Source organism: Bubalus kerabau, chromosome 6 (genome assembly GCF_029407905.1).
Source record: "Bubalus kerabau isolate K-KA32 ecotype Philippines breed swamp buffalo chromosome 6, PCC_UOA_SB_1v2, whole genome shotgun sequence".
NCBI classification, from domain to species: domain Eukaryota; kingdom Metazoa; phylum Chordata; class Mammalia; order Artiodactyla; family Bovidae; genus Bubalus; species Bubalus kerabau.
The window spans coordinates 89,701,637-89,725,072 of record NC_073629.1 but is presented as its reverse complement, the minus strand read 5'-3'; the positions used below and the strand labels follow the sequence as shown (position 1 = coordinate 89,725,072).

General features: G+C 44.0%; 1 protein-coding gene across 1 annotated transcript in view; it reads right to left on the bottom strand.

The window, feature by feature from the left end:
- C8B (complement C8 beta chain) overlaps positions 1-23,436 on the bottom strand; it is a 43,415-nt gene that overhangs the window by 10,133 nt on the left and 9,846 nt on the right. The window contains exons 3-9 of the mRNA XM_055586943.1: positions 22,960-23,101; positions 20,844-20,985; positions 17,569-17,701; positions 14,377-14,574; positions 9,321-9,561; positions 7,425-7,553; positions 4,778-4,941 (exon numbers count right to left, since the gene is read on the bottom strand). Coding sequence (XP_055442918.1) covers positions 4,778-4,941; positions 7,425-7,553; positions 9,321-9,561; positions 14,377-14,574; positions 17,569-17,701; positions 20,844-20,985; positions 22,960-23,101 — 1,149 coding nt within the window. The remainder of the gene's footprint in view (positions 1-4,777; positions 4,942-7,424; positions 7,554-9,320; positions 9,562-14,376; positions 14,575-17,568; positions 17,702-20,843; positions 20,986-22,959; positions 23,102-23,436) is intronic.

The following is a 23,436-nucleotide window of genomic DNA, read 5'->3' as shown; positions in this document are numbered from 1 at the left end:
AAAACTGAAAAATTGCTTCTTTCTAAGAGTTTTCCATTTAATATTTTCAGATCATGGTTGACCATGAGTAACTGAACCTCAGAAAGCAAAACTTCAGATAAAGTGAGACTACAGCAGATAAAATCAGGCGGGCCTTTATAGATACATCTTTACCAATTTTTAAAATGATTTCTACAGACAATTTTTGCATTTAGGGTTATTGGATCAAACACTGTAAACATTGTTAATGTCTTTGATATATACAGTTAAATTTTTTTCCTAAAGGGATGTACCATTTTATAGTCCTATTTCATAATATAAAAGTTTCCATCCCATTGCTCCCAATAAGGTTGAGTATTAAAGATTTTTAATCATCATTAATCTGATAGGCAAAAGATACTTTGTATTGTTTAATTTTCATTTTTATTGCTGAGAAGTTAAAATTTTGCTTATTTATCATCTGAGTTCTTCTGAGAGTTTTCTATTTCTTTGAGATATTTTTCTTATAAACAGTATCATTCCTTACACATGAAAGATTTCACGTGTGGCAAATTATTTTGTTGTTGTGTTACCTTCCACTTAATAATATTTGTGGGTTTCCTTATTTGAAATTCAGAATTTATTATTTCAAGTGAGATCTGACAGTCTAAGTCTGAAATATCTTACTGATTCTTGCTACCACGGCATCTACATTTTAAACCTTCTGTTAATCAGAGTAACCTGCTTTTAGAGAATCTTTGAATAAATTGCTTCAGTAAAGTGTAATGGTCATTATCACTGTTTACCAAATGAATCAGCTTCTTTTCCTTCTGGGCACTTGGCAGGATTGCTTTTCCCTGAACCATCCTTAAGGGCAGGTTTGCAACGTGACTTTTTCTAAGCTGTGAGAGGTAAGCAGAGGGAGCATCCCTTCCAGGTTGAAGCTTTGGCAGGAGATTGTGGTGAATTTTCCCAGTCCCTTACCATTGCTGTGATGGCAATGGCAGAGAAGAGATTGCAGAGAAGGCAGTGGCACCCACTCCAGTACTCTTGCCTGGAAAATCCCATGGACAGAGGAGCCTGGAAGGCTGTAGTCCATGGGGTCGCTGAGGGTCGGACACGACTGAGCAACTTCACTTTCACTTTTCACTTTCATGCATTGGAGAACGAAATGGCAACCCACTCCAGTGTTCTTGCCTGGAGAATCCCAGGGACAGGGGAGCCTGGTGAGCTGCCCTCTATGCGGTCGCACAGAGTTGGACACGACTAAAGCGACTTAGCAGCAGCAGCAGCAGCTGTGATGATATTGGGGGCACATGACAAGATAAAACCTCCACTGCCCAGATCCCACAGTGATATTCAGAAAAGCCTCTTTACCAGTATACTTTGGACATGAATGTGACTGAGCAATAAACTTTTGCTGGACTAAGTCGTTGAAATTTGGGGCTGTTTCATGGTGGCATAACCGAGGCTCTCCTGATGCCTCATTTGAACCACTCAGCACTGTATTTTCCCTTCTACACTTGGTCATGCCATGTTCTGTACCATGGAGTCTCCATCAGCCTGAACCTCAGACCACAACCTTGCCACCCCAACCACAATGGATATGTCCATGGATGACAGACTTTGTGACTAAGGTTGACAATGAAATATAGTATTCTGAGTTAAATTTGAATTTCAGTTAAGTAACAAATGAAATTTTAGTATGAAGTGAAAAAGTGTTAGTCACTTAGTCATGTCTGACTCTTTGCCATGGACTGTAGCCCGCCAGGCTCCTCTGTCCATGGGATTTCCCAAGCAAGAACACTGGAATGGGTTGCCATTTCTTTCTCCAGGGGATCTTCCCAACCCAGGGATCGAACCCAGGTTTCTTGCACTGCAGGCAGATTCTTTACCATCCGAGCCACCAAATATGTTGCATGAAATATTTGAAAGATGCTTATCCTAAAAAAAATATTCCTTATTTGTCTGAAGTTCATAATTATTTGGACATCCTCTATTGCCAGGCTCCTTCAAATGTCTTGGGGAATTTTTTCATCCTTTAAAGACCATTTCACTGGGACACAAGCTTTTTCCTTCATGGTTGTCACTCTACAATCTTTAGGCATTTAGCACTGCGAATAATTCTAAGATCAGTACGACTTCTATTTCTGTAGGATCTATTTGTTGCTCAAAGTAAAAAATTTCACCATGCTGTGTTTCAGTATTGTTTTATCTTCAGTACTTTTGCCTGCTTTTCAATGAGCTGTTCATTTTGCATTATCAGCTCAGGGAAGTTTCCCTTATTATGTGCTTGATTAATGCATCTTCACATTCACTCCTGTATCTTTCTCAGGAAGAATGCTCTGGGTTTTAGATTTCCACTGCTGTACTCTGTGTCCATCATATTTCTTTTATATCATTGTTTTAATCTCTTTGTCTTTTGCTTCTGCATTATAGGAACATTTTTACAGCACCTTCCACATCACTGACTCAACTTTCTGCAGTGTCAATTCTGTTCTTTATAGTTTCCAATGTAGGTTTTGATTCTACTATTGTGCTTTTGGCTTCCTACATTCAGCCATTTCCCTTTTCATCTGATTAGTGTCTAAACATCTCGGCTTCTATTTTTTAGTTCATAAATTCTTTATTTTCTTATAATCACAAAGAAAATATATTGTAACGTTTACTTCTATGTTTAGATGTATGCTTGTCTATTTTATCTTGGATATAATCTCAATCTTTTGTGTTCAAAGTTCTCTATATATGTCCAGTGATTTCTCTACCTCTTCTTTGAAGAAAGCGCCATGTCTCTATATCTAATGTTCACCAGTAGACAATGTGAATGGGCTCTTCTCTGGTCTTCTTTCCTGCCTACCTGGCTCCTATAGGAACTGTGTTTCCAGATATTGATCTTTAAGACTGGTTTATGTACATGAGCCTTGGCCAGTACTCCGTGTCTAGGAATTACTTATCGAGTGGTCTCTGCTCTCTTGGAAAGCACTTGCTGCTCCAACTACCTGGTAAACTGATTGTGCAGAGAATTATTTTGAGATAATATGAAGTCATAAACAGTTTTCTCTTGCCAGAAAGAATCTGTGACTACAATAGATGTTTCCAACTCAAGTTAGGGATATATAGGAGAAATGCACAAAAGCTTTCAACAAATTCACCTCCGCCACTTCTGGAAACATCTCTGATTTTCTAATCTCTCCCCTTTCAGTCCCCACAACTCTTCACAGCACTATACTCATAGTAGATACGATACTTTTCAGGGCATCACATACATGCTGTGTGAAGCCTCTGTGCCATCAGTGAAGTACCACATCTCTGAGGATGGTGGCAGGTCTGAGATGCTTAGCACGCTAACATGTGCTCTCTCTCTTTCTCACAAACACACAAAACACACATCCCTTTATCATATCCCATGCTGCTGGATACTTGACATTCCCAATGCCCATGACGGCACTTCCAACCTAAATGGATAGGTAACCAGAGCAATCCATTAATTTGAAGTTTAAAACAAAATTCAGGTAAGATATCAGTAAAAAGTAAAGACCAGGGGTCTGTTTTTCCATGAACTCTCTTCTCTCCCATGCTTGTTTGTGATACCAACCAATGTCACCATGTCATTAGCCCATCCCAGATTTCTCTAGAGCCGCCTGCAAGCTATGGCTCACTTTACCTTTCTCGATGCTTGCCAGCAACTAAACCCTAAGTGTAACTACTGAATATATGGCAGAGGAAAGGATTTGAATGGCAGCCTTCTTGTTCTGCAGCAACCATGCAACTGACATATAAATAAAGACACTGGGAAACTGCCAAGTTCAGGAACTGCACAGCCTCTCATCAGAGCTCCAGCCCCTTAACTCCTCTCCTTGGCTGTAAGAGTAAATCTCCGGAGGGTGGATGCTGGACCATCAATAATTGTACAGACAATGGCAAGAAGAGGTCCGTGTAAGATGGGACATGGACGCCGTGCTGAAGTGCCCACAGGCAAGGACCAACCCTGCTGATGTGTATGACAGTGCTGCTCTAGCTAACGTCTTTTTAGCTTAAGGTTGGAAAACTGCCATTGTTTGGGTGACAGGTGCTTGGGATCATTATTTTCTATTTACCAAACCCGCAGGAAAATTTGGAGGGGAGGGAAGAGGTCAACTTTTCAGGTCTGGACTCTTGAGCAGTCACAGACAGATGAAACCTCTGTGACCTTGATTTTTTTATCAGCTGTAAAATGGAGATAAGCATACTAAATTTGCAGGCTCATGAGAATTAGATGAAATAACATTCCCAAAGTCCTTGGCAGAGTATCATGAACATGGTAGGTGCCCAAAACGTGTTGGTGATTACCATTATGTATTATGCTGTCCTGTAAAACAGTAATGCATCCATGGATCTTACTGCTCAGCACAGACTGCATTTTTCATCCTCGCACCCTCCTCTGTTCTCCTCCAGTGCCTCAGTTCCCATCACATCACAGAAACTTAGCAATGACTTGTTGGTCACAGGAATGAATGTTTAAATGAACAAAGAACTAAATGAGGGATTCCCCAATAAACTGCAAACAATATTGATTTAAGAAGCTTGGAACTAGAAGCCGATGGTTAACTTACTTGAGCAACTTGGGAGCCCAAGTGAGAGGGAGTGAGGGGTCTCTAGCTGGTGTTGTGCAGAGTATTACAATCAGTTCACTCTGGATACATTTTCTACTCTAAGGTATCTATCTCAAGGTTAGGGCTTGTGTCTTATTGAGCTCTGTATTCTATACCCTGGCTCAGGGAAACCCTTCAGAAGCTGTTTTCTGAATAGAGGAAAGGATGGGTGGGGTGGGTGCGTGTACCTTAACTTTGATGATGTCCGGATTGTACTGCACTGCATCTCCCCATTCCTGCATCAGGTCCGCTGTTGGCAGCTCTCTGTATGCCAGGGCAGTGACATACTCACTCGCTCCTCCTCGTACAAGGACCACCAAGTCTTCCACCATGCTGTCTTTCTTGTTTCTGTCTGGAATGGATACGGAGCCCTGGCATGTCAGGGGATCCATTTTCACACCTTGAAATTTGCTGCAACCCACCTGACAACCTGGTGACTATAATGTTCAGGGAGGTCACCCTGGAGATGTAAGTGGGACAATACGCATCCCTGCCAGCAAGGGAGTCACAGTGCAAGGGCAAAGGGCAGAGCACTCAGTCATATATGACACAAGCTGGAGGCAGGACAAGAAAGTGTCCTGTAAGTGACAGTCGCTAAGTGAGCCTACAGAAAATAGCTGATAGACAGATACATACATACATACATAGGGACAGATCATAGATAGGTAAATAGACAAAGATTACTCATCATTTATGTGTCATCCACTAATCTAACGTTATACATGTACTAACTCACTTACTCTTCAGTATGAAATAGGAAGTATATAATCCTTCCTTTGCAGATATGAAATCTTAGGCACTAAGGGAAAGAATTCACTCCCCGTACCACGCCCAGTCTCTGAGCTATACCACTTCTTTGTCTCATATGACAAAAGTGGGAAAATCTATAAGGTGTGAGCATGAATGTAATATATAGTCACTAAATAATGTCTACTGTTTTTATTTCTTTCAATGTCTACTGTTATTATTTTGACTTCTCAAGCAGTTTCCCAGGAAGCCCTCAATCATATCAGTAAGTCATGCCTATTCTAATTTTTCTTGTGCCCGAAGCCAAAGAAACTGGTATAAAATGACTATTCTACTCTGAGCTTGCAGCACTTGAGCATCATACAAACAGAGTCTTGTATACTACTGGTCAGACTGTAAATTGATACCTCCATTTCAGAAAAATCTCAGTATTACCTAGTGTAGAATAAGTACATACTCTACAACCCAACAATTTCACTCCTGGGTACATTCCCTAGAGAATCCTTGCACATGTGCGTCAGAAGAATGTGTAAGAATGTTCACAGCAGCTCTGAATATAATGGCTTGGCACAGGAAAGAATCCAAATTTAACAACAGAAGGAACAAACTGATATATTCATACAATAAAATACTATGCAGCAGTGAAAAAGAAGTAACCATAGTTTTACACAAAAACATGAAATCAAAGAAAAACAAAATAAAAAAAAAACCAGAACTGAAAGATTATATTTGATCCATATAAAGTTCAAAAACAAGCAACTCTAAGTCATTGTTTTTATTTAGTTGCTAAGTCCTGTCCAACATTTTTGCAACCCCATGGATTGTAGCCCTCCAGGCTCCTCTGCCCATGGGATTTCCTAGGCAAGAATTCAGGAGTGGGTTGCCATTTCCTTCTCCAGGGGATCTTCCCAACCCAGGGATTGAACTCGCATCTCCTGCATTGGCAAGTGAATTCTTTACCACTGAGTTACCAGGGAAGCCCAACTCTAAGTCATAGAGGTTAGCAATACATGTAGGTGGTAAAACTATCATGAAAGGAAGGACGTCTTTAACAGAGACTTCAGGATGGTGTTATCTCCAAAGGGAGGGAGGAGTTGTAACTGATAAGGGTCCCGGGGTACTGGGTAATGCTCTATTCAGTAACTTGGATTGGGAGTGACTTTACAAGTTATCTTTGAAGAGCATGTATGTCTTCTGCCTGCCTCCCTATGTAGGATGCATGTTCCGATCCAGCCCCACCAAAATAAACAAACAACAGTATCCACTGCACATCAGCCACAAGAAACTCTTCTAGACCAGCATTTCATTTCATTGTTGTTTAATTTTGTTTTGCTTTGGCTGTGGAACTCTTCAATCACATATGATCACAGAAATAAGGACAAGCTTAGTCTGTAGAGCAGATGAAGGAGAGTAGCTCAGGGTGCAGAAGAGGTCGGGACTAGAGCCCTGCTGATCCCTCCGTCTCCTACTCTACTTTAGGTGTTGATTCCAGCTCCCCTGTGTGGCCTCCAAGATCTCTGCTCCCAGATTGGCTCTAGCACTCACTCCTAGTCTCACCCACCATGTGAACTCTGCTACATGACTTGTGGCGTTGCCTGCTTTTCTAGTTTCCATCTTGCCCATTGCTTCAGGTAAGGACTAGCTGCCTCAACCATATCCCCCACTGCCTCCACCTGGCTCCTACCTCTCCAGCCTAGACCATCCTACCTCTAGCCAGGCCACTTCCGGCCCCCAGAGCAAATTTTCATTGTTAGATTTTTTTTTCCCTCCCTAAAAGCAACCTTGATACCTTATTCCTCAGGTTGCCTGTTCCCGGAAGCCAGACCGAGTTTGGTGCTTATCACTGCCCGGTCCTTGATTTTTTAATTGTTTGCCTACTCATGTGAATATCATGAAGACAGGAAGGCCATCTTATTCATTTCTGCATACCAATACAATAGTAGGAGCTAGGTAGGTTTTTATTGAATGAATTAGTATTTTAATTGAAATGTCTTGGAATATGCAACCTTTAGCTTAAAGAGTGATGGTGCTGGGCTGCTGGAGAAGGAAGGATGATAAGCAGAGAAGTCACATGCCCTTGCCACTCACCTTTTATCTCATTGAGAATGTCACTGCACTTGGCCTCCGACACACCCAAGTTCAAGTAGACATATTTTATGGAGACGCCGATTTTAAAATCATGTTTAGCACAGTCATGGATGTTCTTAAGAGAGTAATCTGAAGGAAGCAAGAAAAGAGGCTCATGACCTAAAGTGGCAGTTTGTCCTGGGCCTTTTCCTGTAGTCGATCCCTGACGCCAAACCCTTCCTGGAGGCCCTCAGGGACTCAGGTGTAAATTAACAGGTGGCCAGACTAGGGACAAGAAATGCAGCAGGCAGCTCCTGGCACCAGGCCAGAGACCCCATTTGAGATCAGCATCAACTTCCCCTTTCAGCTTCTACAGATACTCAGAGGGTTTTTGCCACTCTCCAAAGGCAGGAAGAGCTCAGAGTCACTTTCTAAAAATATGGCTTCTTATCAAGTCTCTAGGTATCGATCCAGTGAATAGAGGCTGCTGTGAACTGTCCTCCCTTCTCTACTCTTTGATGTAGTACAAACAGTTACTTGGTTAGTTGAGATAATGTTTATGAAATGTCTGGTATAGTCCCTGGCAAAGAGAAGAACCAATTTCCCTTATTTCATCTTCATTTCTGGACCATTTCCCATCTATTCCTATCCAATTCTCCCCAGGGCACCTTCCCATCCTGGGCATGCTGAAGTCTTCCATATGACATATGAGCGCCTTTCTACAGCATTTGAGGTCAGGGAAAGGAGAGGAGAACAGCTTTAACACCTGGGATTGCTGGGAACATTGATGTGGATCAGTTTTCCCCAAAGCATGTTCCCTGAAACATGAATCCCATGATGATATCTCTTATATTTCTTTAAGAGCAAGAATGACAAGAAACCAGGCTTATGCAGTCGAGTCAGTGTGATAAATGTGGTATCAAAAGTGATGGAGAGGTCACTTGATTTCAGTATGCCTGTGAAACTCTCAAAGTGGGATCTATTATGTTTCCACAACTTGATCATAGAACCTTTCTGTAGAAAGCAATCAGAGGAATTATGACAAGTACTTTTGAAACCTCTGGTATGGAGTACAGTACCCTTAATCTTGGCAAGACTGAGGGAGGCCACACTGACCTTAATTTACCTTATATGCCTTCTGTCCTCTTGCAAGTTCACTGGACCTATTACTGAAATCCGGCTCTGCCACTGTAACCTGGGTGACCTGGGGCAGGTCCCTTAACCTGACAAATGCCATATTGCCGGAAAGAGTACAGAATTGAGAGGAAGAAATCATATCTTAGACTTGACATTGATTACAACTAGAAAGACCTGTAATATCTGTATGGAGAATGGATTGTGGAAGGAAAATGGGAGTTGAATATTAGTTTGGAAGCTCTGATAATCTAAGGCATTTCTGCTCAAAGTGTGGTTTAGGAACCAGCAGCACTGGTATCACCTCAAAGCTGACTGAAAGGCGGAATCATTCTGTGATGCAGATGACTACAGAAGAAACATGTGAAAGTTCTCTTTGGGGGCATGTTAAGTTTTTGATGGTCAGCAGACATTCAAATGGAGATCTCAAAGAGGCATTTTTACATGAGCTCTTCGGTTCACAGAAGAGATCCAGGATAGACATATACACCTGCATGTATAAAGCATTTAGAGCCAGGAGATTAGATGTTATTGTCTAGAGGGAGTTATGTAGAAAACAGGACTGCCCAGAGAGAGGGTTGGCAGAGGAGGACCACCATCAACACATCAACAAAAGATGAGGAATCTGCAAATGAAACTGTGAAAGGACAACCAGGGAGGGAGAAGGATAACTGGGAGCATAACTTATAACCCCTCCCCCACCAAGGAATAGAAGCCTCTCTCCCTGTTAACTCATAGTTCCATGCGCCCCATCAGTAAAGACATGGTCCTCGGGCGGTGTACCTCCTCTCTCCATTGCCTCTTTGTTCATGATGAGTGTGTATTCATAAGTGCCCCCAAGCACGGCCTCTGTGATGTAGTGGGTTCCAAAATCACGGAAGAGATCTCTGTACTCCCCATAGCTGTATTCCAAGGGCAGCTGCTTGACTCGCTGAAGGAATTCGTGATGCAGCATGAGGTTTCTGGTTTTCAGCTTGTAATGCGCTACTTCAAGGTCAGAGCGTGCGTGCAGGAATTTGCTTTTCTAAATGAAACACCAACAAGGGAAAAGCAGACCTTTAAAGTTAGGAATCTGGAACGAGAAGATGAACTTTGCAAATATCATCCAATGTTCTGGCCAGGGGTCATCACTCATGATTCCTTGAGGAGACCTGAGGGAAGACGGCCCCTTTGACAAGCCTTCATTTTTTCAGAAATATTCTGATGTCCTTTTCGGCTTGGAAGAGCTTGCTCTTTGCTCACTTCCTGACAGTGGCAAATAAGCAAGGAGAAGGAAGGGAAGCCGCTGCAGACAGGGCAGGCCGCGGCAGGTGCCTGTGCTGCATTCCAAGGGGAGACGGGGTGTGCTGACTGCCAAAGGCAACGTCTTGGTTGATGCTTCTTTTGTTAAAGAGAGGAAGTGTTACTCAGTGGTGCCTGACTCACTGAAACTCCATGGACTGTATATAGCCCTCCAGGCTCCTCTGTCCATGGAATTCTCCAGGCACAGTACTGGAGTGGGTAGCCATTCCGTTCTCCAGGGGAGAAGGGAAACTTCTTGACCCAGGGATTGAACCCAAGTCTCCTGCATTGCAGGCAGATTCTTTACCATCTGAGCCACCAGGAAAGCCTCTTTTAAAGAGAAAAAATGTTTATTCAGGGAGCTATACACTGCACAGGCAGAGTGTGGGCCATCTTGGAAGGCAAGAGAAGCCATGGGAAAAACACACTCCACAAAGGATGGGATATCTCAGAAGGTGAGAGGGGGCAGTTGATGCTGTTTAAACTCTGAAGAAAATGCACTCGAGAAAGAGTAAAAGCGATGCTTTAGGAAGGCTGGACACTGCAGTGCATGGCAAGAGTCAGCACACCACAGCCTGCACACAGGATCTGGCATCTGGTTTTGCGATCCTGTTTCACTGCAGTGCAGCCCTGCCCACATATCTGTTCATTGTTCATCACTGCTGTCAGCCTATGATGGCAGAGCTCTGTGGTTGCTACAGAGATGCTGCAGCCTTGCAAAGCCTGAAATATTTACTCTCTGGCCCTTTAGAGAACAAGTTTGGTGACCCCTGGTGTGTGGAAGAGACTGAAAGATGGCAATGCTAGATGAAGGGCAAACATCCAGGGATGCTAATATAACCCGAGACGAGGCATTCCTACACTACGCTGAAGGCTGAGGAAAAGGTGAATGAGTAGGAAATGCACATTCCTCCTGCATCTTAAAACTCTTAGCCAGCTTGACCTGTCAGCTCTATAAGTCATGCCACCTCTGCTCCCTGCCCTGCTCCCCCACCCTAGTCCTGCCACAGCCATCCATGACTCCTTCTTCCTCATCTTTCCAACTTTGCAGCTGCTAGATGCTCTGTTCATGGTCTTTCTAAATATTCTAGGTTTCCTCTTCTGCTTGGGTTATGACAAAAGCTTTCCCACTGATCTCCCTTCTCCCTCTAGCTGCCCTCAGTGCTCCAATGAGAGTTGATGTCCTAAAACTATTGATACCATTAAATGCCACTCTGTGCTTAAAACAAAACCCAGTTGGCCTCTCCATTGCCCAAGAATAAAATCAACTCCATTACTCTGAAGGTAAGAATGTCACGATCTGTCCCCCAATAGCCTCCTGGCTTCAACATTTACAACCATGAAATCCACACTCCACCATACTGTACTTTTCTCTAATACCTACATGATACCTCAATATCCATCTAACATCTTACTTTCCCCCACATCTGTCATTCTCTCTCATAATATAATTTTGCACATGTTCCTTCTGCCAGACATGCTCTTCCCTCTCTTTTCTGCCTGGCACACACCTCATATTTAAAATTTCTGCTTAGCTGGGCTTTCTATGTGGTGGCACCCTTGAATTTCCCTGACTCTCCACCTCCCAGGACTGCATTGCACGTTGCTTATCTTTCCTTTATAGAATAAACCATGCAGTATTGGGCTTTCCCAGTGGCTTAATGGTAAAGAATTGACCAGCAACACAGGAGCCACAGGAGACATGGTTTCAATCCCTGGGTCGGGAAGATCCCCTGAAGGAGGGCATGGCAACCCACTCCAGTATTCTTGCCTGGAGAATATCATGAACAGAGGAGCCTGGTGGGCTACAGTCCATGGAGCTGCAGAGTCAGACACAACTGAAGCGACTTAGCGCACACACACACACATGCTGTATTACAACTGATGTCAAAATCAGGACCGTTATCTGCATACATGTTTGCTGCTCCTACTAGACTGTGAACTTGAAGGCAAGAATTGTGCTGTACTTGTCTCTAGGTTCCAAGTATCTAGATTAGTACCTAGCATGAGGTAACATTATGTAACTGGCTGTTTAAATCAGGGAGCTGTGAGGGAAGGGGAGAGAGACGGAGAGACAAAAGGAGACAAGGATGGTACCCCTCTCTTTCCCTCTAACAAGACAAGTTCCTTTATAATCAGTCCTGTCCTTCATCATTATATTTTAGTCTTGAGCACTTACCAAGTACCATCCTGAACCTAAAGATGAAAGAAACAGCCTCTGTGCCCGAGCAGCTCACAGCCGAGAAGGTGAAGAAAAACAACCAGAGACGATTACAGTCTAATTCATGTTTATGGCTCATTTTCTGCTGGTTGGTAATTTGGCAGCAGAACTTAAGCCCCTCACCATTCCTGTTTTCTCACATAAATCACTGTGGACTTTTAATTTCCTCCATGTTCCTCTCAGGTTAGTTTTCTACATCACGCCCATGCGGCCAACTCTCAGTGACCAGGGAATAAATACACGTGGTCCTTTCTGGAATCCAAGGTTTTCCAAGCCCTCATGTCACCTTACTTCCAACTGCTCTGCTTCCACTAAGTCACGGGCTTTGACCTCCACCTTATAGGCAATAGGGAACAGGTGATACGACCAGGTTAGTATCAGAAAAGCATTTTTCTGGCAGCACATACATTTGAAGGGGCAAATTGAAAGACAGGAGGCTCATTAGGAGGGCTGGAGCCAGAGGTGAAAGGGCCTAGGCTAGAGAAGATGTAATTAGAGTTTGATTAAGAAATATTGGATAGCCATAACTTAGTCGGTAAAGAATTCGCCTGCAATGCAGAAGACCCGGGTTTGGTTCCTGGGTCCGAATGATCCCCTGGAGAAGGAAACAGCAACCCACTCTAGTATTCTTGCTTGGGAAATCTCATGGACAGAGGAGTCTGGTGGGCTACAGTCCATGGGGTTACAAGAGTGTCTGACATGACTTAGCGACTAAACCACCACCACCGAGATATGGAAACAACCTAATGTCCATCAACAGATAAATGGACAGAGAAGACGTGGCACATATACAATGGAATGCTGCTCAGCCAGAAAGGGAACAAAATAATGCCATTTGCAACAACATGGCTGAACCTAGAGACTATCATACTAAGTGAAGTAAGTCAAACAGAGAAAGGCAAGTACCATATAATATCACTTATATGTGAAATTTAATATATATATATGTATTAGGACTGAACCTAGGACTGAACCACTTTTTTGTAGAGCAGAAATTAACACAACATTGTAAATCAACTAGACTTCAATAAAAAAATGAAGAAATATTGATGAGTGAAAGATCTGGTGACCAACACAGTGGGCTTCCCAGGTGGCGCTAGTGGTAAAGAACATGCCTGTCAATGCAGGAGACATAGAGACATGGGTTCAGTCCCTGGATCAGAAAGATCCCCTGGTGGAAGGTATGGCAACCCACTCCAGTATTCTTGCCTGGAGAAGCCCATGGACAGAGGAGGCTGCCAGGCTACAGTCCATAGGATCTCAAAGAGGCAGACACCACTGAAGTGACAGCACAAGCCACATGTGGGAATAAAGAGAAAAGAGAACCAAATAGGACTCAGATATTCTTAGCCTCGAAAGGCAGAAGGAAAAGAATGCTATTTAACATAGAGAGCTTGGGAAGAGGAACTTGCTTTGGAGTGTCCACAAGGCATCTGGGTAATGATACCCAGAAGAGAGGGTGGTGCAGGTCTGAGCTTCCCAGAAAGGGCAGAAGTGGTGGCAAAGGCTCATGCTTGCCCTGGCAGAGGAGCAGGGTGAGTAGAAAAGGACACTTGGGGTGGGTGGCTATAGAGGAAGAAGAAAAGATGACCAAAAATTAAATAGAGAACAAGTGGGGCTGTTAGAAACCAGGAAGAAAACTAACTGATAAGGAGCAGAAAGCAACCATGAGAAACAGGAATGTGACTCCATCCACAGCTCCAAGAAGCTGGAGATGAGGTCTTGGATAACATTCTGGAAAGGAATTTCAGCTGAAGGTTTAGAATAGAAGTCAAGTTGCTGGGAGTCGAAAAGTCTCCAGAAATAATTTAGTTTTGGCAAAACTATGCTCCTTAGTTTAATAAAAACCAAGTGAAAAGCTTATTAGTAAATAAGAGTACCAAAAAAATAAGAAAAGAAAATGAGAGTACACAGAGAGCTATATTCGCTATCCTATGATAAACCATTATGGGAAAGAATGTATATATATATGTATATCTGAATCACTTGGCTGCGACAGAAAGCACATTGTGCATCAGCTATACTTCAATAAAAATATTAAAGCTGAAAAAATAACACAACACTGTAAATCAACTATACTCCAATAAAACTAAAACAATTTAAAAATAAACAACGCCATACTAAAAACTAGAGTAAATAATTATAGAAGGCCACCACTGGCTGGTCTTTCTGAAAAGTAAAGTTAATGTAAGACCAAGGTATTTTTTGTGAAAAGTTTTTCAATGTAACAAATATAATTGGCTGTCAGGACTAATAGTAACACAATATACAGACATCCGTGGATATGAAAATTCAAATGAATACATAGGAATGGAAAAGCAAGCAAAGGGTACCTACCGTATGAGAGAATCGTTTGATCCTGCTAATAAAATGTTGGCCAATATTACTCATGCTGCTGTAGCCAAGTTCAAATATTCCAGGAATTTTGAAACCCAAGCTGAAACTAGACTTGCTAATTGCCGTCCCTGTGATGTTATGTTCGAAATCTGAGTACGATTCATATTCTGTCAACGTAAAGTCATATTTGCCTCGGGTCTGAAGGAAGAAAAAAACAAATGTTCCATATGTCATTTGACTCACATCAGTTCAATTCAAATCAACAGACACACACTGTACTCTTACTATGTTGCAGGTATTAAACTAAGTACATTGGATGCAAAAATCTCAGAGGCACCCATACCTCCACCCCCAGGGCTCTTGATCCAGCAGGAGAAACAGATGAGCCCAACACGGTGAGCAGACACTCAGAGGTGGGTGCTTGATTTGGGTTTCAATCGGCAGAAATGCAGGAGAACATTCTAGGCTGTGGACTTGGGTTCAGGCAGAAACGTGAAGGTAGGAGAGGGCAGGGTGGGCCCAGAAACTGCAGGGGGTTGAAAATGCAAGTGTGGTTGTACCAGAAGATACAAGAGAGAGGAGAAGACAGGGTCCATGAGAGAGTGAGAGAGTGGGCTGGCATCCAGATTCTGGGGCTTTGGGATGACTTGCCAAAAAGCCAACAGAGGCAGTGGCTGGGCACCAGGAAACTCATGACAGGACAGAACAGTGGTTGGGTTGGAAGGGGTGGATTTGGGGTCAGAGAGGCAAACCTGTGCAGATGAGGAGCTCAGTGGCAGCTCATGAGGGGCTGGTGAAAGGTCTTGGGATGGGGTATGGGGGTGGCAGATGCAGGGACAGAACAGCAAAAAGCCTTTGTGAACTTAGAGGAGCTGTTAGCTCAAAAATTGGTGCTCATGGTGCTGTGCACAGGGAAATATCTAGGGTGCTGCCTCAGTGGCCTCCAAGTGACCAGCCCCAAATTGTCTCCATCCCCATCCCATTGGCTTCTGGAGGCTTGTAGTCCCCCATAACACCTCAGCTTCTGAGGAAGAAAAGCAGACGTGATTCCAAACATGGTCTGGAGACCCCTGAGGTGGAGTGCACCATTTTCTCACTGGGTAACCCTGGACATAGGGCTTCACCTCTCTGTGCCTCAGTTTCTTTCTGTATAAAATGGAAACGGTAACAGTTCCTGCCAGCGGGCATGTTCTGAGGTTGAGTCTATGTGGGTAAAACACTGCACAGTGCCTGCCACGTGCTCCAAACACAGCTACAGAGAGAGGAGACTCCAAGCTACATAGCCGGCCTGGGTTACCAGGAGAGAAACGTCCGCTCTGAGATTCTCCTTTGAAAGTGGAGGCCATGTATGGCAAAACCACTACAATACGGTAATTAACCTTCAATTAAAATAAATAAATTTATATTAAAAAAATAGAGATACCAAAAAAAAAAAAAAGTGGAGGTCGGAGGGATGGTGCTGGTCAACATGGGGGAGGGTGTATTTATCCCAAGACTCATTTTGTAATTTTTAGCCAATAACTGTATGGGGGTGTGGAGGGGACCAGGAAGTAAGAGAAAGGAGAGGTAGCAGCTTAACATTCAGGACTATACCACTTTATTTTATCTTATTTTTAAATTTTTGTTTATTTATTTATGTATTTATTTGGCTGCACCAGGTCTTAGTTGCAGCTTATGGGGTCTAGTTCCCTGACCAGGGATTGAACCCAGGCCTCCTACATTGGAAATGCAAGAGTCTTAGCCATTGGACCACCAGGGAAATCCTAGGACTGCACAATTTTAGACATGAAAACTACCAACCTGGTCATCCAGTCCAGTCCTCTCATTTTACAGATGAGGAAACAGGTCAAGAACAGAGCAAGAATTTAGCCTAAAGTACAATGGGGTCCTGGGGTACACCCAGATCTTCCCCCTCTGCCTTATGTGTGCATTATGCAGTGACAAACCTGAACCCCACTCCCTGTGAGATTGCTTTTAAGTCTGTGTTAATAACACAGGCTTATCTTGGTAGAACATTTTATAACTTACAGAAATGCTTAGAACAATGCCTGGTTCTAATAGGCAAGGATTTGATAATAACAGAAGTTGATTCCTGTTGTCTGGCTATCTCTGGTTACTAGGATTCTAGCATGACTGTTGTGATGTCTCTAGTATCACCAGGCATCTGGGACATCTACATCTTTGCCACTCAACTCACTACATTCATTTAAATCATTGACTAACCAGTGATTCCAGTCACGAGGTTAAGTTGCTTGGGTCACTTGCTACCCCACTGATATAATTCTTCGGGGCTTCCCTGGTGGCTCAGATGGTAAAGGATCCACCTGCAATGCAGGAGACCCAGGTTCAATGCCTGGGTCAGAAATTCCCCTGAAGAAGGGAATGGCAACCCACTCCAGTATTGTTGCCTGGAGAATTCCATGGACAGAGGAGCCTGGCAGGCTACAGTTCATGGGGTTGCAAAAGAGTGGGACACAACTGAGCGACTAACACACACACACACACACACACACACACAGTGTCTGGATGAACTCTGGAAGTCTAGCTAGCAAGTCCCAGCTGTGATACCCATGTTTATATATGAAAGTCTATGAAATTTTTCAAAGGCAAAATAAAGGACCTACAGTGTCTGCATTTGCTTTTGATCCAAATGTGAAACTGAAGCTACCAGTTATAAATAAGAAGGCAAAAAGAGCCTTTTTTCATTTAAAAAAAAAAAAAAAAACACTTCCTGAGACTCACAATTAAACCAGGTATTGTGTGTGTGCTAAGCATTTGCACTCACTTCTCCCTCTGTGCAGGTAGAACCTTTAAAATCCCAATTTAAAGATAGGAAAATGGAGGCTCAGAGTATATAAGATGATATAGCTGGTAAGTTGCAAAGACATCTATGAGACTCTAAATCCTAAGCTGTGCTTGTCTCTTTATGGCAGTTTTTGTTATTGTTGTTGGTATAATTATGCTACTACATATCTGCACTGCCTCTACTATACAGCGTAGGTTGGCTTCACAGCTGTGTCTGGAGGAAGCAACCACCCATTTTACATATGAAGAACTGAAGCTCAGAGAGAAAAGGCGAAGCATCTGAGCTGGCCCAGCAGGGGGCTGCTGACAGGGTCTGGACCCAAGCTTCTGGTTCCTCTGCCAGTGTCCCTGCCATGGCCCTGTAGTGGCTTCCTGGCTGGCACATACCTGTGGAATGAAGTTTTCCACGTTGTATGGCTTCCGAAACCTCGTGTTGAGTATGTAATGGGGGGAGCACACACCGGCGTAATACCTGTGATCTAGAACTGGGCCCTCCAAGTTGTTTGTGAACAAATTAATCCTGCAGGGAAGAAGAGGCAGAAAAGGGGGTGAGGTGAGGATATAATCCCAACTGGTGGACCTACTAAAGGACACCCAAATTCCTGGGCACAGCACACATGGCCCTCAGTATCTGTTGAGGCTTTATCCCCTGCCACTCCCAGCCACAACCACAAAGCCAGTCCCCTACTACATGGAGATGTTCTCTCTCCAGTCTTTTGCTCCTTCTCTTCTTGGTAAGGGCTGTTCCCTATGCCTAAATACCCTTCCAGCCACTCATCGCTTGCTTAGTTGCTCAGTTGTGTCCGACTCTTTGTGACCCCATGGACTGTAGACCACCAGGCTCCTCTGACCACAGGATTTATTGGGCAAGAATACTGGAGTGGGTTGCCATGCCCTCCTTCAGGAGATCTTCCTGACCCAGGGATCGAACCTGATTCTCCCTGCATTGGCAGGAGGATTCTTTCCTGCTGAGCCACCAGGGAAGCCATACTCACTCCTTTATCTCTTACTTATCTTTCTAGACTAAGTTCTTTTGTTGTACTAAGCTGCAAGGAGATCCAACCAGTCCATCCTAAAGGAGATCAGTCCTGGGTGTTCATTGGAAGGACTGATGCTGAAGCTGAAACTCAGCATCAGTTTTGGCCACCTCATGTAAAGAGTTGACTCATTGGAAAAGACCCTGATGCTCGGAGGGGTTGGGGGTAGGAGGAGAAGGGGACGACAGGATGAGATGGCTGGATGGCATCACCGACTCGATGGACACGAGTTTGAGTGGACTCCAGGAGTTGGTGATGGACAGGGAGTCCTGGCATGCTGTGATTCACGGGGTCGCAAAGAGTTGGACACGACTGAGCGACTGAACTGAACTGAACTTAACTGTACTAAGCAGCATTAGAGGCCCTTATTAGATCCCATGCTTGCCCCATTCATGCATTTATTGTTCTGCACCTACTGTAGTTACCTTACAAGAATGGTCTACATGGGAGGTGATGAGCCAATGAGCTGGCATTCACAAGTTATGTAACCTCAGGCATACCAGTTAGCCTCTGTACCTAGGTCTCCTTATCTATAAAATGAGAACAAAGAAAACCCTATCTCTTGGAGTGCCTGTGAGGATTACATGTATCCATATTTACTAAGTGCTTAGAACATGGCTTGGTCTGCAATAAAGACTTATTATTATTTACCTGTCATCTCCCCAAGCGGAGAAGGCAATGGCACCCCACTCCAGCACTCTTGCCTGGAAAATCCCATGGACGGAGGAGCCTAGTGGGCAGCAGTCCATGGGGTCGCTAGGAGTCGGACACGACTGAGCGACTTCACTTTCACTTTTCACTTTCATGCATTGGAGAAGGAAATGGCACCCCACTCCAGTACTCTTGCCTGGAAAATTACATGGACAGAGGAGCCTGGTGGGCTGCTGTCTCTGGGGTCACACAGAGTCGGACACGACTGAAGCGACTTAGCAGTAGCAGCAGCATCTCCCCAAGATTCTGTGCTCCTTAGAGATGGTGGTTTTCCTTTTAATTTCTGTATGCCTCCCATCACAAGACACTAAATTAATTCCAATTTACTGAGTTTCTAACTGGAAACAGGCACAGTCATGGATGGCTCAGGACATCACCTTATGTAGTGTCCCTAAAGCCCTGGGTAGTAGATGTCATGATGTCCATTTAGAAAGGATGAAAATCTCATCTCTACCTCAACATTATTATTTCTCACCACCTCCTAAGGCAAGCCTCCATTTCCTGACCTGCTTTGACTATGACTGACAGCTCTGTTTCTTTTGTTAAAAGGAGTTCTGTCTCCTTTCAGCTTCTGCCTATTGGTCTGCTCTGCTCCTACCAGAATCATTTCAGGCTGTCTTTCCTGTGATAGGGTTTCATGTAGCATAATAATGTATATTCATTTATTTTCTTTAATACCATAATAATCAATTACACATGTTGGTTCAAGGAATCCATAGGTATTATGACTATACTCATTTAACAGATGAAGAAAGTAAGACACAGAGAGGGCAACTGACCTGCCCAGCAGCTGGTGGGGCCAGGACTCAAAGTCTGAGCATCTAAGTCTAGTCAAGAGCAGAGTCTGCTTTCTTCCCACCACATATTTTGCCTCTCATGTGTTAGCTTATTACCACGGCATTAGCTTATTTATCCCTCACAGACCTGAAAAGAAGGGTATGACTGACTTCTGTCTACAAATGACAAAACTAAAGCACGAAAGCCATCCTTCTGCCCCTCTTGCAGGGTCCAGCTGGCTTCTGCTGCTGGCTCTGTATGTCCACTGTCACCCTCTTTGACCTGTGACCCCCCAGGAGCTCTAACTTCCCAGACCTCAGTTTCCTCATCAAGGAGATGGGGCTTATCATCACTAGTGTCTAAGGCGGTCCTGGGAGGAGGTCTTCCCCACATGAGGAGGCTGTGTCTCTAACAGCAACCTTTCAGGATGGAGGCCTGATGTTTGCTTAAGAAGGAGGAGAATGCCATCCAGAGCCTCTCTGCTTCCCACACTGCGTCACATACGCTGATTTGTGAGGAGAGGCCCTGACTTTTCCCCTAGAGGCTGAGAGGCTGCACAGCGCAGCAGGAAAGGAGGCTGAGTGCCAGGCCAGTCAGCCCCTTTTGATCCCTCACCTCCCCGGAGGATTTAACCAACTGAGAGCCCCCAAACTAACTGCACACAGGCTGCCGGCAGAGCCATGCTGGAAATGCACTCCTGCACTGGCCAGTCACTTAGTGGCCTCTGCTCTGAGCCAGCCTCTCTGCTGAGGCCTTGGGACAGAGAAACAGATAAAGCTTCCTGGCAGTTGTCAATAGCATTCAAAGGTAATGCTCAGAAAGTACCTGACACCGTCACAGAGCAGGCATCAAATAACCCTTCCCCCAGCCCTTGTGTGAAGCCACCGTGGCCCCCCGACAGCTCTCTCCTCAGTGCTCCCTCCCTGCAGTCACATCTGGTCCATCTGGCCATGGCACGTGCTCCCAGAGCCCCCAGGTCTGTCGTCAGGAAGCAGCTGTGAGCATCTGCTAACACACCAGCCTTTTCCAGAAGGGAACAGAGGAGCCACTCTGTCTATGGCTCCCTCCCTCTCTCTTCTCCAGATCACATTTACTTGTATGTTCTTCCCGCTCCACAACAGAAAGAAGGTAACTTACCCACTGGCCAGGCTGCCAATGGCCCAGTATTGCTCCATTTCCTGCTGACATTTTTTATAAATCTTTCTACAGTTCGCCTCATCTGACTGGTCTCCACAGTCATTGTCCCCATTGCAAAGAAGTCTTCGGTTTATGCACCTCCCTGGGAAGGAGAAATGGGGTTACCCACAGGTCGAGGCCAGGAAGGGGCGGGGGTGGGGGTGGTTCACATGACTTGAGACCCACCGTGACCCAGATTCTTGGCTGCAACTTTAATGCTCTGTTTGCATTAGTCCTCGTGTACTGGGGGTGAGTGGTCATGGAATTCACTGTTATTCCCCGCCAGAAGCCAGTGTTGTGTTTCTGAACGCTCTTGAGGGCAGGTTTGCTAGGCAGACCGGAAGGAAGGCTGGGCTCCTCTGCTTGGGACTGTAGAGAGGAGGTGGGTTCGGAGGGCCCTGCAACAGTACGTGCTGTGGCACCTTCCGCGTGTTTCCCGACTCCCTGTCTCAATGTACTCAATCTGCAAAGTAGAGACGCCATCATACCTACCCCCAAAGGTCGCTGGGGATTCAAACAAAAAATGCAACAGTACCGACTCGTGGTAAGAGCTGGGTATGTGTTATTACTATTATTAGTGCTTTGATGGTCTAAATGCACACTGCTGGTAAGAACTGGCAGGAGGATTGGAACCTATAGCTTTCTTATCACAAACTCACCCCATTAAACGGCACTGCCTTCAACATCAGAGCCACTCAGACTAGTAGATATTAAAAATATTTAGACTGTATATTTAAAGTTATTTGAGGCTCCTCCACTTCCTTGAAACTCTTTTCCCTATTGACTTGACTTCCTTTCTTATTTGCATATCTTTTGGGAGTAAAGCCCATAAAACAGGTGGCCATTCTTACTTAAGCATGTCTGTTCATTTTAAACCAATGTTCTTTGGGTATTAAAGGCAGAAGAGTAACAATCTGGTCTTCAAATGTTTGTTACAAGGCATTTAAACTAAAGCTGGCCTGAATAACCATTATTGGCTTTGGTCAGAATCATGGAACACCAGTCATAATGAGTCCATGGATACATGTAAACATCTTTCAGATTTACTGGATGGATCTCTGCGTTTGCAATAATGCCTAGAAATTGCTCTAAGAATCCCTAGTTCTTTCTGAAAAGATACTAAAGCACAGTTCACAAAGTTGTGGCAAATGTAGAGAGTTGTAACTTGCATCTAGGTAATCTGGGTCAAAATACTCTCCTTTTTGCTGGAGCCTTCGAGAAAGAGAGTCAGGTTTGCCTGAATTAGTTAAAGGAATTAATTGAAAAGAAAGTGTTTACTGAGTTCTGCTGCTCATGATAATTTATTTGTGTGCTCCTTCCTTCCTTCCCTCCCTCTCTGTCTGCCCATCCATCAGTCCTTTGTTTTTTTCTTCCTTCTTTGAATCAAAAATGTTTCAAAGACTATCTCATGCATTAAGGGTTATGCTAAACTTGGTGATACAGAAATGCAGGGACTATCTCACCAAAGTTTTCAGAGATAAATGATGCTACCACCCTTTTGAACTGTTGCAGAGAGTATGGCTACATTGTATTTAGCCCCAAACCTCTGAGAAAGCCAGCAGGGCTCACGGTCTGCAAGGACCTCTTATACCCACTGTGTACTTGATGCTTATAGCAAACTTATAAGGTGTTAACATCACTTCTGACTTTCTGTGTAGACAACCAACATGAAGAAAGGTTCAAATGACTTCTAAATTACAAAGTCAAAATAAAATTTGATTTAGGATTTCTGATTCCAGCACACAGAATTTTGGTGTCCTTAATGTCAGTGAATGTAATTTGAATTTCCAAATTCCTAATTATATCTCCTCCACTTACCTCCTAAGTGATTGTGGGTGAGTAACTTCTCCAAGTCTCAATTTCTCAATTAGTAAAATGGAGGTAATATTAACACCTACATGGTAGGGTTGTTTTTATGAAATAACATATGTAAAAAGAGGTCAAGGAGGACAAGGAGGCCTCCTGGCCTGACACATGACTTTGATCTTGAGCACTAGGCAATAGCCAGTGCTCCCATCATCACATGCCATCACCTTACTTGATATCCATCCCCTCCCACTCCTGTGTCCCTTTATACCTGTCTGTGCACACACAAAGCCTTCACATCGCACTTGACTTCTGCATGGTCTATTGGAAACACAGTCTTCAACTTCTTTGTCGGAGAAGTTGCATTGTTCCCCATGGAACTGAGAAGGCCGGATCAAGTAGGCATGTCTGTACTATAGCAGAGAGGAGCAAGGTGAGACAAAGCCAGAGCCTCAGGGACATGGGGAGCGAAGGGCACACTTAAAGATCTATATTGCCACTGGCTGTTTGCCTATTTCAAATAGCCTGGGAACTCTCTGAGGGCAGGGACTTTATCTTCAGTCTCTGTACCACAGTGATCAATACAGGTTTGTTGAATGTGGGGAAAGCATGGACTTTCAAGTCAAAGGTAGTAAGTGAATTGATGGGGCCAGTTCAGTCTTTCAGCTTGATTAATCCAATGGGTTGATTCAAGTATTCTCATTTACTAAGTAGCTTAAAATGCAGAAGTATCCACTTTGGAGCCACT